General features: G+C 43.7%; 1 protein-coding gene across 3 annotated transcripts in view; it reads left to right on the top strand.

Moving 5' to 3' along the window:
- The first annotated feature begins 10,717 nt into the window (after positions 1-10,717).
- Positions 10,718-15,238, top strand: part of Atg16l1 (autophagy related 16 like 1) — a 37,987-nt gene continuing 33,466 nt past the window's right edge. For all 3 annotated transcript variants that reach the window (XM_055616382.1, XM_055616381.1, XM_055616380.1), the window contains exons 1-2: positions 10,718-10,978; positions 14,785-14,878. In XM_055616382.1, the coding sequence (XP_055472357.1) occupies positions 10,864-10,978; positions 14,785-14,878 (209 nt within the window). In that variant the 5' untranslated portion in view covers positions 10,718-10,863. The remainder of the gene's footprint in view (positions 10,979-14,784; positions 14,879-15,238) is intronic.

Genomic DNA, 15,238 nt, shown 5'->3' with positions numbered 1-15,238 from the left:
CTTGAGAATTTTAAAAAAATGGGAGGATGGAGAGAGGAGAGAGGGGGAAAGAGAGGGACTGAGCATTTGAGAAGGTGTGGTTATCCACCCAGCAGAGTGTGAGCTGCTGCTTTACCTCCAAGGTCTAGGGCAGAGTCAGGCAGGCCCTTGATAAATCCCAAAGGTTGGTTGTAAGGACTAGAGAAACCATTCCTTTATTTCTGCCTCAATGTGGACTTCGTAAAGGGGGGCTGGATTGCTAGCATCTGAAGGAAAGGACAGTTAAACATTTTCCGAGACCCCGTTGTGCCTCACAAGTGCTATGGCTTGGATGTGTCCCCAGAACCTGCCTTCATGAATGGGTGGATGCCATTATTGATGCCCCTAATAAAGGATGAGTCTGCCCTCCCCTTCCTCCTGATGTCCTCCCTCCACATGGCGCTTTTGCTGTACTGCGGTGTAGGAAGAAGACCCTCAGCAGACACTGCTCCTCCATCTTCGATAGCTCAGCCTACCCTAAGCCAAATAAGTTTCTCTTCATTATCCAATTCCCTACCTAAAGTGTTTTGTTGTCAAGGCAATATTCCGGAACAGCATGCTAGGCCCTTCTGCCCTGGGCTGGACTGCCCACATTTTCAGAGGAACAAGGTCTGTATTTCCCTTTAGTTACTGAAGAAGCTACTTGTACTCGAATGTACTTGATAAAATTAAGAAAGACATGAAGAAATTTCCAAAGAATATTTAGCTATGGAGAAGCTTGATAAGAGACTAAGATGTGCATAGGGGTAAAAACCTTCTCTTATTGGAAAGAAGTCTGGGACAAAAAGCTGATGAGATATTGCTATAGAGCAGAACATCACTCAGCCCTCATCGGAGAAGCTTCTCCTTGCAGTAGATGGTACAAAGAGATCCACCACTGGACAGTGTGCAAGGTCCCAGACAACCCTTAATAGGATGTCTCTATCAAGCCCATTCCCCACAAGCTCAGGAATCTACATGGAAGAAGGGGAAAGATTTCAAAGCCAGGAAACAGCATCTTCCAGACACAGCGGGGCTGACACACGTATGACCTCAGAGACTGCGACAACATGAATGCACATCTGTACAGGTCGAACTAGACAGAATCCAAGCATGGAGAAAGGGAAGTAGACACAAATTCTCACTCCTAACCAAGAAGCTATTTGTGATAGGTACCTGCTGGGAAAGAAAAAAATCAGTTTTTTTCAATGCAGTGTCACAGGGAATATCAACCATACCTCAGGGCAGGCCCTCAGAGGCAGCCCAAGCCATAGACAGCACCATGGCAGAAGGTGGCAGGGTAAGCCACTCAGATCAGTATGGCCACAGCTGCAGCATGGACCAAAGACATCAACATGGCTTCAGGCAGCATCCCAGACCATGGACATCCACATGGCCTTGGGTGGTAACCTAGGCCACTGACATCAACATACACCTTGGCTGGACCTTGGACCCAGACATGGCCCTTGGAAGCAGTACAGGCTGGGACATCACCATGGCAATGGAGAACACCCACATCACCCTCACTATCTTGAAGTCTCCATTTCCACCTCTCTCCACAGTACATGTACCATTCTGTTTTTCTGTCTTTTCCAACTGTCCATCACATATTTGTTCATTACTGGTGCCCGCTACCCTCAGCACAAGGCAGGATGGCCTCTGATTTTTTTTTTCTTTTAGTTTTTTTTGGTTTTTTTAGGTAAAGTTTCTCTGCATAGCCTTGGCTGTCTTGAAACTTACTCTGAGGACCATGCTGGCCTTGAACTCAAGAGATTCACCTGCCACTGCCTCCCAAGTGCTGGGATTAAAGACATCTACCACCATGCCCAGCTAAATTAAAATTTAAAAAAATGGTCAGGACCTAACGTCACAGTGCCAGGTGGAGTAGCCATCACTGACTACATCCCTGGAGAAAGCTGTGTCCCTGGATTTCTCCTTCTACTTGGGTGTCCTTGTTAGATCTCATCCATGTGACAGACACCTGAAACCATTTAAGGAAGGCAAACTTTATTGTTGAGATTTCAGCCCAGAGATGTGACGGAGCTATGATGCTTATTCACATCACAGGATTGAGAATCCAAGTGTGCGCTTGTGTTGTTTGGCTTCCTCCTCCTGTAAAACCCTGCTTACTCCATCTTGGCCCCCAGCTTATTGGATAGTGCCACCCATATCCAAGGCAGGTCTTTATCCATTAGTTAATTCTCTCTGTAAAGCCCTCACGGACACATTCAGAGTTGTTCTTTGCTAATCTAGGCATCAATCCAGTCAAGCTGTCAGTCAAGTCTGTGTGTGTTGGGGGTGGTGCCATTAGTATATGTGTGTGTGTGATACATGCAGGCACACGTGTATGTGGGCAGACAAAGGTCAACCTTGGGTATCTTCTCTTATCCTCCACCTTATTTTTTGAGACAGAGGCTCTCAGTGAGCCTGGAGTTCACTACATGGTGACACTGGTTGGCCAATGAGCTTCAGGATCCACTTTTCTTCTGCCCTACCCGCTAAACCCTAGATATTGGGTTTTAGACACATACAGTTTTTTGTTTGTTTTGTTTCATTTTGTTTGCATAAGATCCAAACTCTGATAGCTCCTCAAGCTTGAGTGTCAGCACCTTATTGACTGAGTTATCTTCCCTGCCCAACAGTCAAGAGTAACTGCTTTGGGCTGGAGAGAGGGCTCAGAAATTAGGAACATTGGCTACTCTTCCAGAGGTTCTGAGTTCAATTCCCAGCAACCACATGCTGGTTCACAACTACTTATAATGAGATCTGGTGCCCTCTTCTGGGGTGCAGGTGTACATGCAGACCACTGTATACATAATAAATAAATAAATCTTTTAAAAAAAAAAGTAACTGCCACATTAGGCATTCTAATTTGAAAAGCATCTCAATAAATTGCTGCCTCAACTCTGAGTCTTACTGCAGACAAATGTCAACTTGACTGCTAAGCAAAGAAGTGTATCTCATGGCATAAGATATTTCGATATTGGTTTGTTGTGTCTTCTGCTGCCTCGCGTTCTGGGTCTGCCACTCGAGAGTGCAGTGTTGGCGAGACACCCTGTGGAGCTATAAATATCTCATGACTCATCTGAACAGCCCGATTTGAAATGGTGTCCCTTCGTTTTCTGCTTAGGAAGAAAAGAAAAAAAAAAATAGCTCCAACATATGGCAACAGTATTTTCTAATATTCTAGGTTATTCTCATCTTTCTAATTATAACTTTTACAATTTAAAAAATCAGTATCTCACCAGCAAATACTATCATTTAAAGCAGAATTTTACTTACTCAAAATTCATGTGATCTCAGCTCCAGAAACTCCTGAGTTTTGGACAGGGGTGACTGCTCACACAGAGTGCTAAAAGAAGGTCAGCCTTAGTCACCACTTGCAAGTGGAAAGGACTGACTTAGTGACTGCCGTGTTGTCTATCTAGCCCTGGGCTTGCCTGCTGTAATAGTGGTAGGTGACAGGTAAGAAGAAAAACCCAACATGATCCAGACTGTGCATGTAGCCAGGAAGGAAGAGGCTGTTACCAAAAGGGTAGGAGAAGGAGAGCTGCATAACCCAAGCAGAGGTGTGTTCTAGGAGTCCCTTCTAGGAATTCCCCCACCCCTCCAAATGAGCCCTCAAGAAGACCGGCCCATTATCGTGCCACGTGCCACTGTTGTTAGGCAAGGGCACCCGCTGCTCTGTAAAAGTCCTCTCCTGTGAGTTAAGACTGGAGCCCAGAGATCAAGCTCTCCTAGGTGAGCCATTGATCTGCCATGGGAATGGGAAGGCTGGTAACAAAAACAGGAGGCCCACAGGCAAAGGGGAAGGAAAGCAGCATTGTAGAAGGAAAAAGATACCAAAATTCTGACTGGTCTGCCTCAGGTGACAGGGATTCCTGGGGGCCCTGTGAAGCAGATGTGAAGCAGATCTCATCCCTGCTTCACAGCGCCCCAAATCCGGACCACTGTCTTTCATTCCCATTAAGGGAGCCAGATTGTACATCTACCTCTGGCAATGGAAAGCATTCCAGCACTTTGTACTACCTCAACCCAAAACAGACAGACAAAAACCTGTCACACAGTTAAACCAACCAATTCTGACATCAGTCTTCCTGGCTATACCTGAGCTCTGCCACTTACCAAACATCTCTTTATGTCTGTCTCTCCAGCTATAAAAATTACATATTAATAATTATTTGAACCACAGTGTTGTGAGGAAAAAAACAAGTTGATCCTAAGAAAATAGTGCCTGATGAGCAAAAAGCACTCAATAAAATTAACCATTATTCACAGTAGGAGAAACAAGAGTGATTAAGGGAAATATTATAATTTCCTTAAAGGTTAAAAAAAATGAGAGCCCCATACTCTGCCAAGGATCACAGCCCTGACTTGTTAGAAGTGCCATGTAGAGGGGGCTGGGAAGATGGCCCATTGGTTAAAAGCGCTTGCTGCTCTTACAAAGGACCTGGGCTCAGTCCCCAGTACCAACATGGTGGCTGACTATTCTGTAACTCCTGCCCCAGGGGATCCAATGTGTCCCTTCCTCTTTGCCAGGGCCCAGGCATGGTGAACACAATATACATGTAGGCAAACCACCCATACACATCAAATAAATAAATTTTAAAAATCAAAGCAGCAGCCAACATACAGAGGAGATAACAAGGGCCCCTCTAAGGGGGCTGTATGTCCACAAGTGCCAAGAGTGCCGTCTTGGCTGGTTTTTACATATGCAATCTCCAAGTCTAAGCATGGCTATTCACCTGCCATTCCACCATGAGGAATGCAAGTCCTAGGCCAGCCTGAACTACAGATTGAGACTCTGCTTCAACAGCAACAACAAACAAGTATGAAGTTGTCATACTTCAGTTTGAGTTTCAGGACATGAGTTCTATATGTAAGGATTCTTCACAATGAAAATGTCTTGCCTTTTGCAAGCATCTGTGAAATCACTAGTGCTAAAGACATAAGAAAACAGAGGGAGTGAAAAAGCCAAGTGATGAATGCCTGTAAAGAAGTCTCTCTATTGACATAGGGGAGGGCATGTCTTGGTGTGTCTAAAACTCGGTGTAAGTTGGTTTCTTAGTAAATATTAGGTTTCTCTAACAGCTCCTGGGGGTAAACAATATGCAGTTAATACACTAACACAGTTCCATTTGTTTGGTTTTATTTGGAGTGATATATTTTTAATATATTTGGAAAAAATGAAAATAAGAGTGAAGAATTAAAAACACAGAGATTTCCAGGCATGGTGATGCATACATTTAATCCCAGCAATCCAGAGGCAAAGGCAAGCAGATCTCTGAGTTCAAGGTGAGCTGAGGCTACATAGTGAGAGCTGGTGTCAAAACAAACAAACGCAAGAACTGTTTTTTAAAAGAAAGGATAATAGCAAGAGAATTGAATGGGAACAGAAGAGAGTGGAAGGTCTAGAAACTTACTGCCATCCTATGTTATGTTCCATAAATAATATACAAGCAGGTCTCCTCTGCAGAGAGTTCCTGGAGGCCAGGACCCATGCCTGGGATAACTTTATCTCCTTGCTCACCCCTAAGCTTGGTCCACGGTGGGACTGAACTATTTTCATTTGCTGATTAAAAGACAAAGAGAATTAAAGCAACAGGGAGAGCAAGGAAAACAGCATCCAAGGCTAGAGGCTGATCTGGAGCTCCTGCAGGTTGGAGAGTAGAATAAGATGAGGCATTTTGGCCATCACCCTCTTAGTGTGACAGTCATTACCATCTTCATCAGAAACAGCTATGGTTACTTGTGATTGTCCTTCAAGACTGGACATTTTGGCATTCCCTTGTAGAATCGGGGTGGGGTGGCAAAGTCCTCAGACCTCACCAGAGCTCTCAAGCACTCCCTAGTGAAATCCCCTGCCAGTGATATTCAGTTCTTCCTCAGATGCACATGGACTTGGGAGGTGAGACACAGAGTACATACAGTTTGGAAGAGTAACTGGAGATCTTCATCCAGCTATGGAAGTCAGCCTTATGAGGACTTCCCAGAAGTCATTGGGTTTTTTGTAATGTACTGTTTCAGGGTCATCTACACTCCTACAGCTCTTCACCCATGCTCTGTAAGCAAGCCCAATAAACTCACAGGTTCACCAACGTGGGTTTTGGTGGAATCATTACTGTGGTCTGTCATTGGTACCCTATCTGGGGGAGTAGCCGCTTGTTGGTGTCTGCCTAGGGAAAGTCACACAACATATGCTTAGGATGAGAATCTCTTGCAAGTTCTCAGCAGTAGAAAGGACGGTCACTGAATAGCCATTATGCAAAAGCAGCCAGTGCTTTTATCTCAATGAAAGCAGACTTTCCACAAAGTGTCTTCATAAGTGACGCTCCTTCCACTCCTGTGAGCAAATCTGTGCTGATTATTATGTTGCTCCAAGAGCCGGGAGATATTTCATGCTCTGCTTCTACCCATTATGGGTAGCCAAAATCCATTTCACACATGCTGCTTCCCAGCAAAGCATACTGAATCCTGTAGACACTCGTTATTTCCAGAACAGAGAAAAATCTCTTTGGATCTGTTGTGAGCCACCGGGAGATTCTGACAGCCTCATTTCCTGCTGCTTTCTGTTACTCATCTCTGGTCCATTCGTTTCCTTTAGAGCCTGAAAATGCACCAAGGCCCTCTATCACTGCCTGCTGCCTACCTGCCAAGATGCCCCCCCCCACTGGCTAATTTTCAGATGAATTATAGATTATTTAAATTTGTTCTGTAACCACATGCCTTCAGTCTCATCACTCAGGAGGCAGAATCAGTCTTATCTCTGTAAAAGTGGCGCTGGCTTGGTCAACATAGAGAGATCCAGAACAGCCAGAACTACATAATAAGATACTACTTCTAAAGACAAAAACAAAATAACATTTGTTTGTTCCATTTTCTGTTGCATGTGTGCCTACACATCTTGAGACTTTAATTTCAGGCTTAATTTATCTTCACGTAGCTAGTTTTAGGCTTGAAGATAAGGAATTCATTCACAAATATTTCTGAGAGCCTCATTTCCTGCTGCTGTCTGTTACTCATCTCTGGTCATCCTGAGGTGTACTGACATCCAGCTGCCTCTATTCCAACCCAGGTCTAACCAGGCTTCTTCAGGCAAGCACTGAGCAAATAAGATCTGTGCCATGTACAGTTTTTTATATGAGCAACTGACAACTTACAATAATTTCACCAATCTCTTCGAGTTGGAAAAACCATCTCTAACTTAACACTAGTATTAGTAATGCTATGACAAACTTTTTTTTTTTCTTGCATATGGTCATGCGTCAAAATATTATTTGATATAACTTCAAGTGGATGCTGGCTGGGCTAATTAGTAAACATACCAACTATGTTTTAATTATATCCCTGTCAGAAAATTATCATGATTAGCTGTCAAGATTTGGTGCTGTGGTCCTTTGCAGTTGATGCCGCTGTTACAGTGTGAGATATTTCTGCTGACTTTCAGGACCTGTTTCTTCATTTATGTCTCGGTAGGACAAAACAACTTACATCTCTGATTCCCATGGGTTATTTTAATGCCTCCAGAGTGACTGCTACTGGAGTGTCCTTACTACAATTCTAGAACCTGAGTGCCTCTGCTATGTGTTTGTTTTGTTCCAAGGATTTAACTGTCTACAAAGGATTGTCTTATCCCCTTCTTCCCCCTTCTGTGAACTTATACGTTGTGTGATTCTATTATTTTTTAAATTACATTTTATTTACTTATTGTATGTGCACATGCGTGTTGTGTATGTATGTGAATGATTGCTCCAGTGTGTGTGTGTGTGTGTAGGTCAGAGAACAACTGGCAGGAGTCAATTATCTTCTTCTACTGTTTGGGTCCCTATTGTTGTACTTCTTTAAAACTCTTTTATTTACATTTCTTATATCTCTTTCTCCCTACTCCACTCCAATCCCTTCCAACACCAGGTAGGAGAGAGAAAGGGTTAGTGGGAGAGGAGGTGAAGTTCTCTTAGCTGCTTCCTGCTGGTTAGGGTCACTGGGTTCCTTGGAGACAGTCCAATCCTTCTTTCAAGACATCTCCAACTTCTTGTCTCACTGCGTCAACAGCAACCAGGCGCCAAAGAGGGTGAGTAGCGGCAGCCTTGTTCTTGCCTGGAGCTCTTCAACGCTGGGCTCTGGCATTTCTTCTTTCTAGAGTCCTCAGATTTAAACTACTTGAAGCTGGCAAAGAGCTCTTCTCAGAGCCCACACAAGGCAAATAGTTCGTTGCTGAAGACTATCTGAATCAGTTCTACATCCCACACCTGGGATTAAAACAAAAATGGTGTCTCTCCTTACCTACTGAGCCATTTCATTGGCCCTCTGTTGTAGTAAATTAAAAAAAAAAACAAACCTGAGGGTTGAGCTATAAGATGTTTATTATTACTCCTAAGATTATAACAGCAGTATTATCTAACCCATAATCACAAATAATGAGACACAGACAACTGTTAGACCTTGGTCCAGGCAGTTATTTTACCTACATTGTCTCAATAACCTCACCATCCACCTCCCAGCCCCATCCAATGCCATCCACCTTAATCCTCCTCATCTGGTCTGCCTTCCATCCATAATCCATAATTGCTAGTACTTTTCATCTGAGCCTTTTCACGCATTTATTTGAGTCCTTCTCAGCCCACATGCTTTTTTTTCTCCGCAGTAACCCATCATGGTGTCCTCCTTCCTCCTCTCTTCCCATCTGTCTGTTTCCCATAATTCTCTTGAATGTCCAAAGCCGGGGAACCTTAGCCACACCTACTCCATTCTACTCCAGGCATAGGCTGTTTAATCAACCAATCAGATATAATGACTTAGGCAGGTTTACACAGCAAAGTTAGGTTTACATGAGAATGTGCTCTTCTGAGCAGGAACAAGATCTTGGGGGCCAGTAATTAACATTAAAATACATGGCACCAGGCCAACCCCCAACAGCCCTCTTACAATTTTACTAATCTACTAAAAGCAAAATATGTACTAGTCTGTTAAAAGCAATGATGTTCAGACAATTCTATTTCGACCCAAGTTTTCTGTTCTATTGAGTTTATGAACCAAAGCCATCTTTTTAAGGGTCTGTGCATCAGTTTTTCCCTTCTACTAGTAATGGATTGCCTTCTGAAGCTCCTAAGAGTCTAATGGTGAACAAAAACTCTGATTCACTGGTTCACATTTTTTATTAGCTCTTGTTTTCATCCACCTCCTTCTCCAGTGGTGGTGGAGTATTTCTAAGGTCAGTGGTTCTGGGCACAGGGAAACATGACTATATATAGTCTCAAGCTACTCCAGAGGGAGATACAAGAATATGGAGTAAATAATGAACAAATAATAGAATACTGAGGAGAAGGTAACCTTCTGGAAGAATCTAGAAGAAGGGGGTCCTTGAAGATAGCTCAATCCCCTACTCCTCCTAATTTTGTACAACCTGAGAAACTATCATGAAACTAAGTCTCAACTTTCATTATAAAACTTCAACTTTTCTTAAGCGATCCATGAGATCATTTCTGGGAGCTTGAACAGTCTCAAAAAGGAGCTAGACATGAAGCAACTATCTTGGGCTTTTGTTATTTGGTTGGTTTTTGGAGACAGCGTCCTGCTGTCACAGAACCTCACCATATAGACCAGGCTTGCCTCAAACTCAGAGATCCACCTGTCTGCCTCCCGAGTGAGCCATCAAGCCCATCTTTTAGTTGCTTGTTAATCAAGAAAATGCTGCACAGACTCACCCACATGTCAATCTTATGGAGACAGTTTCTCAATGGAGGGTCCCCTTTCCTAGGTTATTGAGACAGTGTAGGTAAAATAACTGCCTGGGCCAAGGGCATTTTACCATGTGTTTTCATAGTCACAAAGGGTCTACATTCCTCCAGGCCCCACCTGTGGGCTTTTCTGAAAAATGGGAAGAAGTACCCTAAAAGGGTGAAGGAGTCTTCTATGACTTGGGAGGAGGAAAGGGTCGCCTTACTTCATGAATTATGCTCCCACTTCCTCTTCATAAAAATAAATGTCTTTAAATCCCCAACAGAGACCTTTTGAAACAGCCCGCTCCTCTCCCTCTCCCTAACGTGTTCACTTTACTAAACTTCTCCTTAAACTGTCTCTCATCTATTTCCTTTGATAACATAGGAACCAAAAGCTCAAAATGATGGTTTGAGCCCAGGAGTTTAAGACTAGACAGCTTAGAAAGCACAAAAACACAAGCACAAACACTCAGTTGACCACCCACGTTACAGCAGTTCGAGTAGGTCTTGGAGGGACACGGTTATCTAAGTAAAGATAGACTTGCCATGCAGCTGAGACAGAAATTACACAATCCTGTTAAGTGCCATTACTGTTCCCATTTTACAGGTTAGGCAACTAATGCGTGGGAGGCTGTCAGTCAACTACAACCATTCAGGTATGGGGAAGTGGCTCCCACTCCATTAAAATAAAGAAAAAATAAAAATAAAAATAAAGAAAAGGCAGGTAGACAAAGAACGAAAACATAAAACTGTAAAAGTGGCAAGGAAACAGACACCGGCGGACAAAACAGCACATCTCCTGTCTCCTTCCGCGAAGCCAGGGCGCCTCACAGCGGCTGCCGCTGTGTCATCGACGCTTCCGGCTTCAAGATTGCGTCATTTGAGAGCGTCCCGCGAAGACTCTGCTGCGAGCTTGTGCGCGGCCTACGACTTCCGGCCACGAGGCGGGTCTTCCGGCCTCCTCCAAAATAATTTCCGTCAGGGACCGGAAAATCCTCCCGGGTAGCCTGAGGGGTGTCCTATGAGTGGAGGTGAGGTTTCGGCGACCGGCCCCCGTCCGTCCGCGGCTTGCTGCGCGCTGCAGCCCGCAGCTCCCGGTGTCGGCGCGGATCGGCGGCGGCCTTGAGGCGCCGGGGCAGCGGTGGGCATGTCGTCGGGCCTCCGCGCCGCAGACTTTCCCCGCTGGAAGCGCCACATTGCGGAGGAACTGAGGCGCCGGGACCGGCTGCAGAGACAGGCGTTCGAGGAGATCATTCTGCAGTGTGAGCCGCACGCGCCGGCCCGGGGCGGGGGAGCGGAGCGGAGCGGCGCGGCAGTGGGAACCCGGGGCCGACTCCGCCCGCGCGCATGGCGGCCTCTTCGGGGACCTCGCGCCCCGCGCGCCCCGAGATCCTTCAGCGCTTTTCTTCTTTCTTTGACTTTGGGCGGCATCGTGGAGGGTTCCCCTGCCATGTTCCTTCCACACAGGCGTCGTTTGTGGTTGTAAATCTCAACAAACCACTCGGCGTGGATGCGTTTAGGTAGTCAGGCTCCAAAAACATCCTGTCTAAGGGATCAAGTTGGAGATACACACTGACTTTAAGCATTAATTCGAGAGATGAACATTCTCTTCGGAGTGCTGTGAAACGAATGGTTTTTTATTTCTCCGGGCCTCCATTTTTTTTTTTTTTAATACATTTGAGTTTGATGATTTGTCTGTTGGATCATATGGCTTTTGCTATAAATGAAAGCCTTAAGTGAGAAAGAAGTGATTTCTTTGCTCTTTTAAGGATAGAAAGTATCCTTCGTGGTTTTTTTTTTTTGTTGGGGGGGGGGGGGTTGGTTGGTTTTGTTTTTTTGAGATAGGGTTTCTCTGTGTATTCTTGCTGTCCTTGAGCTTCCTACAGAGACCAGGCTGGCCTCGAACTCGCAGATATCCACCTGTTGTGCTGGGATTAAAGGCCTGTGCCATTATGCCCGGCCAATCTTGTATTCTAAAGGTGGGTTCTCAGCACCTTGGTGCCTCGCGTTCCCAGTTTTGCCAGTCTATTTGACATTTAAGGGAAGATGACAACCCTTCAGTCCTAAGGTCCCATCTGCTTCTTGAGATAACCTGGGGGGAAAAAATCTTCCTAAGTTTTGGTGAAATATTAATTCTGTTGTTTGCGTTCTAATTGGGATAAATCGGTAGTTTCCAGGCTTATCTGCACGTTAGAATCACCTGAGGATCTGTTAAAAAAATATTTGAAAATCAAAGACATCTGAGACTAATTATGCCAGTATAAATGGCAGAGCATGAATACCACTTTTTATGCTTCCTAAGTAGTTCTTATTTGCACACAAGTTTGAGCACTTTATTAAATAATTGGCATGTGTTATTTCATCTTAAATTCTGTGAAGCATCAAGGTCAGCAGTGATTGAGTAACATCTTTGGAGTTGCATTGGTTTAATGGTGGGGCTGGGATTCCATTTTTTATGTGTTTTTGTTTTTTTTTTAATTTATTGATTTTAATTTTAAGATACTTTTGCATATTTTCTTCTTGGATCTTCCAAGAAATGGTCCTTTCAAAGTCAAACTGGGTTGGAAGCCTCACTCTCTCCTTACTGACCACTTCACTTTTCTGGTGTGATGCCTCTTTAAAATGGGAATGAAGAGATGCCCTGCCTGCTTCATAAAAACAGTGTAGTGTGTATAAGGGCTGTAAACACCATCTGTTTGATGAAACATAGATGTCACAGAGACAAATTGAATTGTTTTATTAATTTCAAAACTGGATGTCCTGTTGGTAGGAGGATTTAGGAACCATTTGAACAATCAGAGATGGGGGGGGTATTTTAAATAATGAATATTCTTTCCAAGTTCTGGAGGGATCAGCTGAGATGAATTGGTGATCTGGTCCTTAAATAATACTATCTGCTTGGAGCAGGGGAAGCTGGGACAACCACAGAAGAAATTTCTTGTATTTATAACTCTAGAGGTGGAATCTGAGCTTGCTAGGTTAATGAAGGCACTAGATAGAATGTGAGGCTGTAATTTAGGAAGCTAATCTTACTGTCCCACCCTCCTCTAGGCTGTTACATGGTAGTATTTGTGTCAGTTTAAGGAAGGTGCTGGGTAGCATGTATGGTATGGCTGGTCAGTTCTTTTGGGGCAGCCTCTGTGATCCTACTGAAAGAATATATGTTTAGGTCAGTCAGGTTAATTAATGGCTGTTTGAGGACTCAGGAGAAGAGAAAACAATACGGGAGGCCAATGGAGCAGGTTGGACAAACAGTTTTTGCTTGCTTAAATCTTTCTTCATAGGCCAGGGCATTGGGCATATCTTTTCCAGTTTGACTATGACCCAGTTCGTTCTAGCTTTCTCAGGCCAGTCCTTCTGGCCATTTATCTTGTGTTTGCTATGTAGTTCTGTCTAAGCCTGAAGACAAACATGAAAAGAGGCCTTGGGTAGGCATAGGTTCCTTACAGCACCTTCTCTGTAGGATTAAAAGAGCCCTCCTAAATGCCTGTGTCCTTTAAAAGTCCTGGCCACCCTTATCACAGGGTGTCCATCTATGGTAAAAACTAATTGGCACCAGATTTTTGTCTTATTGTCATCTTTTCAAGGAACCACTTCCTCCTAAAGTTCACCAAATGTAGGAAAAAGTTGCCTGCCTGCACTTCCATTTTCAAGAAATGGGACTGCCACCATGCCCAGCTTTTGTTGTATTTCGGATTTGTAACCACCTTCCTTCAAAGCTCTATAAGGTTCCTGTGGTCAGTTTCTCATTCTCCTTGGTGACGTTGGGACTCAGAAAGTGGTGCTTTAGTTTTGAGACTGGCTGACTTTGTAACCCAGACTGGCAGCCCAACTGAGATCCTTTTTAAGCCCTACAGAGTGCTGAGATTGGAGGCATAGCCCCTGACGCAGAGCTGCCTTTTGATGTGCTGAGGTGTATCTCCCGTTTCTCCCCCAGGCACAAAAAGGGTTCTTTTACCAACCGAGAATTTTTTTTTCTTTTTTCTTTTTTCTTTTTTACCAGTTCTGTGTGGCTTTGAGCCCAGAGACCTCAGAGCACATTCTCTCCCTAGTAATCTCATCAAATAACTAGGAAAACTAGATCCTGGGGAAGAGAATCTTAAACCTCACTTTCTTACCTTCCCATTGTGTATTTTGCACAGCTCCACGTGAATAGTTTTCTTTGTGTTAATTTGCTTTTCGTTATAGCACTGTAGGACCTTTTGTGGCGGGATCACTCCCATTTCTGCCCCTTCAGAGCCCCCTCAATCAGACTTCCCTGGACTGTGCCTTTATCCCTGACTATGTCTTTCAAGCTCCGTTGCTCCGTCTGTTCTTTTGAATTCCTGTAATATTTACTATCTCTTATGGGCAAAAAGAACTTGTCTTATTTCCAAAGTTTTTCCTATAGAGTTTAGACATAAACCCCCATCCATTTGCCTGAGCAAGAAGCCTCACACTGGTCTTTGACATCTTTCTAATTCAAGTTTTTCATGTAATTGTCTGCTTTTACAGCCTCTTATTCCATCAATGCCAATAAGAAGTTTAACTATTTCACAATTACACCTTTAATCCCAGCACCCGGGAGGCCAAGGTAGGCAGATCTCTGAGTTTGAGGACAGCCAGGTCTACATGGGGAAACCCTGCTTGGGGGGGGGGGGGGGGTAAATAAATAAACTCTAAATATTTCATCTTTTTTTTTTTTCTGTGTTGGCTTCAATCTTTATTTCTAAACATTAGACTTTCTGCTTTTTCCAGTGCCTTGATCTAAACAGTAGTTAAATAGAGTTTCATTTTGCTGCAATGCATGGTGTCTTGTTCCTACTCTTGAGGTGGAAAACAGTAGCCCTGGAGGAAGGAAGCAATTTTGGTTTTCTCCATAGGGGTCATTCTTGCAGGTGTGTGTCCATGGGTTTCTGCATCTGAGGAATTAAGTTCCTAGATTGCTATAAGTTGTGACCAAGCGTCCACAAATATTTTGATACCTAATAATGATGACACATGCTCAGGTATCTGGTGCTTTTTTGGTCCCAAGTTTTGTAAGATATGTGCATGGTACAATAATTTATTTTTCTTTTTATATATATAGATACCAAGCTGCTGGAAAAGTCAGATCTTCATTCAGTATTGGCCCAGAAACTACAAGCTGAAAAGCATGACATACCAAATAGGCATGAAATAAGGTATTCTGAAACAAATTTATATTGTATTTTTTATTTGAAACTTGTCTTAGTGTTCTCTTGTGCATCTTGTTTGTTTGTTTTCAAGGCAAGGCCCCCACACTATAGCCCAGGCTGGTTTTTTGAACTTGTGGTGACCCTTCTTCAGCTTCCCACAGGCTAGGATTATAGGAGTACACCAGCACGCCCTACTTAGTTATCCCTTTTGAAAGTAAAGAGACACTATTTTCAAGCCTAGCTTTTCTCAGTTTCCTTCAAATAAAAACTAAAATCATGTAACTAAAATAGTTGTTGATAAGACACATACACACACAGTCTTAAAAGCCTTGTCAGTATAGTGTTACCAAGTTGAGAACGTTCTCA

This window comes from Psammomys obesus, unplaced genomic scaffold, assembly GCF_907164565.1.
Source record: "Psammomys obesus unplaced genomic scaffold, mPsaObe1.curated_primary_1811, whole genome shotgun sequence".
Lineage (NCBI taxonomy): Eukaryota > Metazoa > Chordata > Mammalia > Rodentia > Muridae > Psammomys > Psammomys obesus.
The sequence above is the reverse complement of the archived record's forward strand: the minus strand, read 5'-3'. Positions and strand labels throughout refer to the sequence as shown.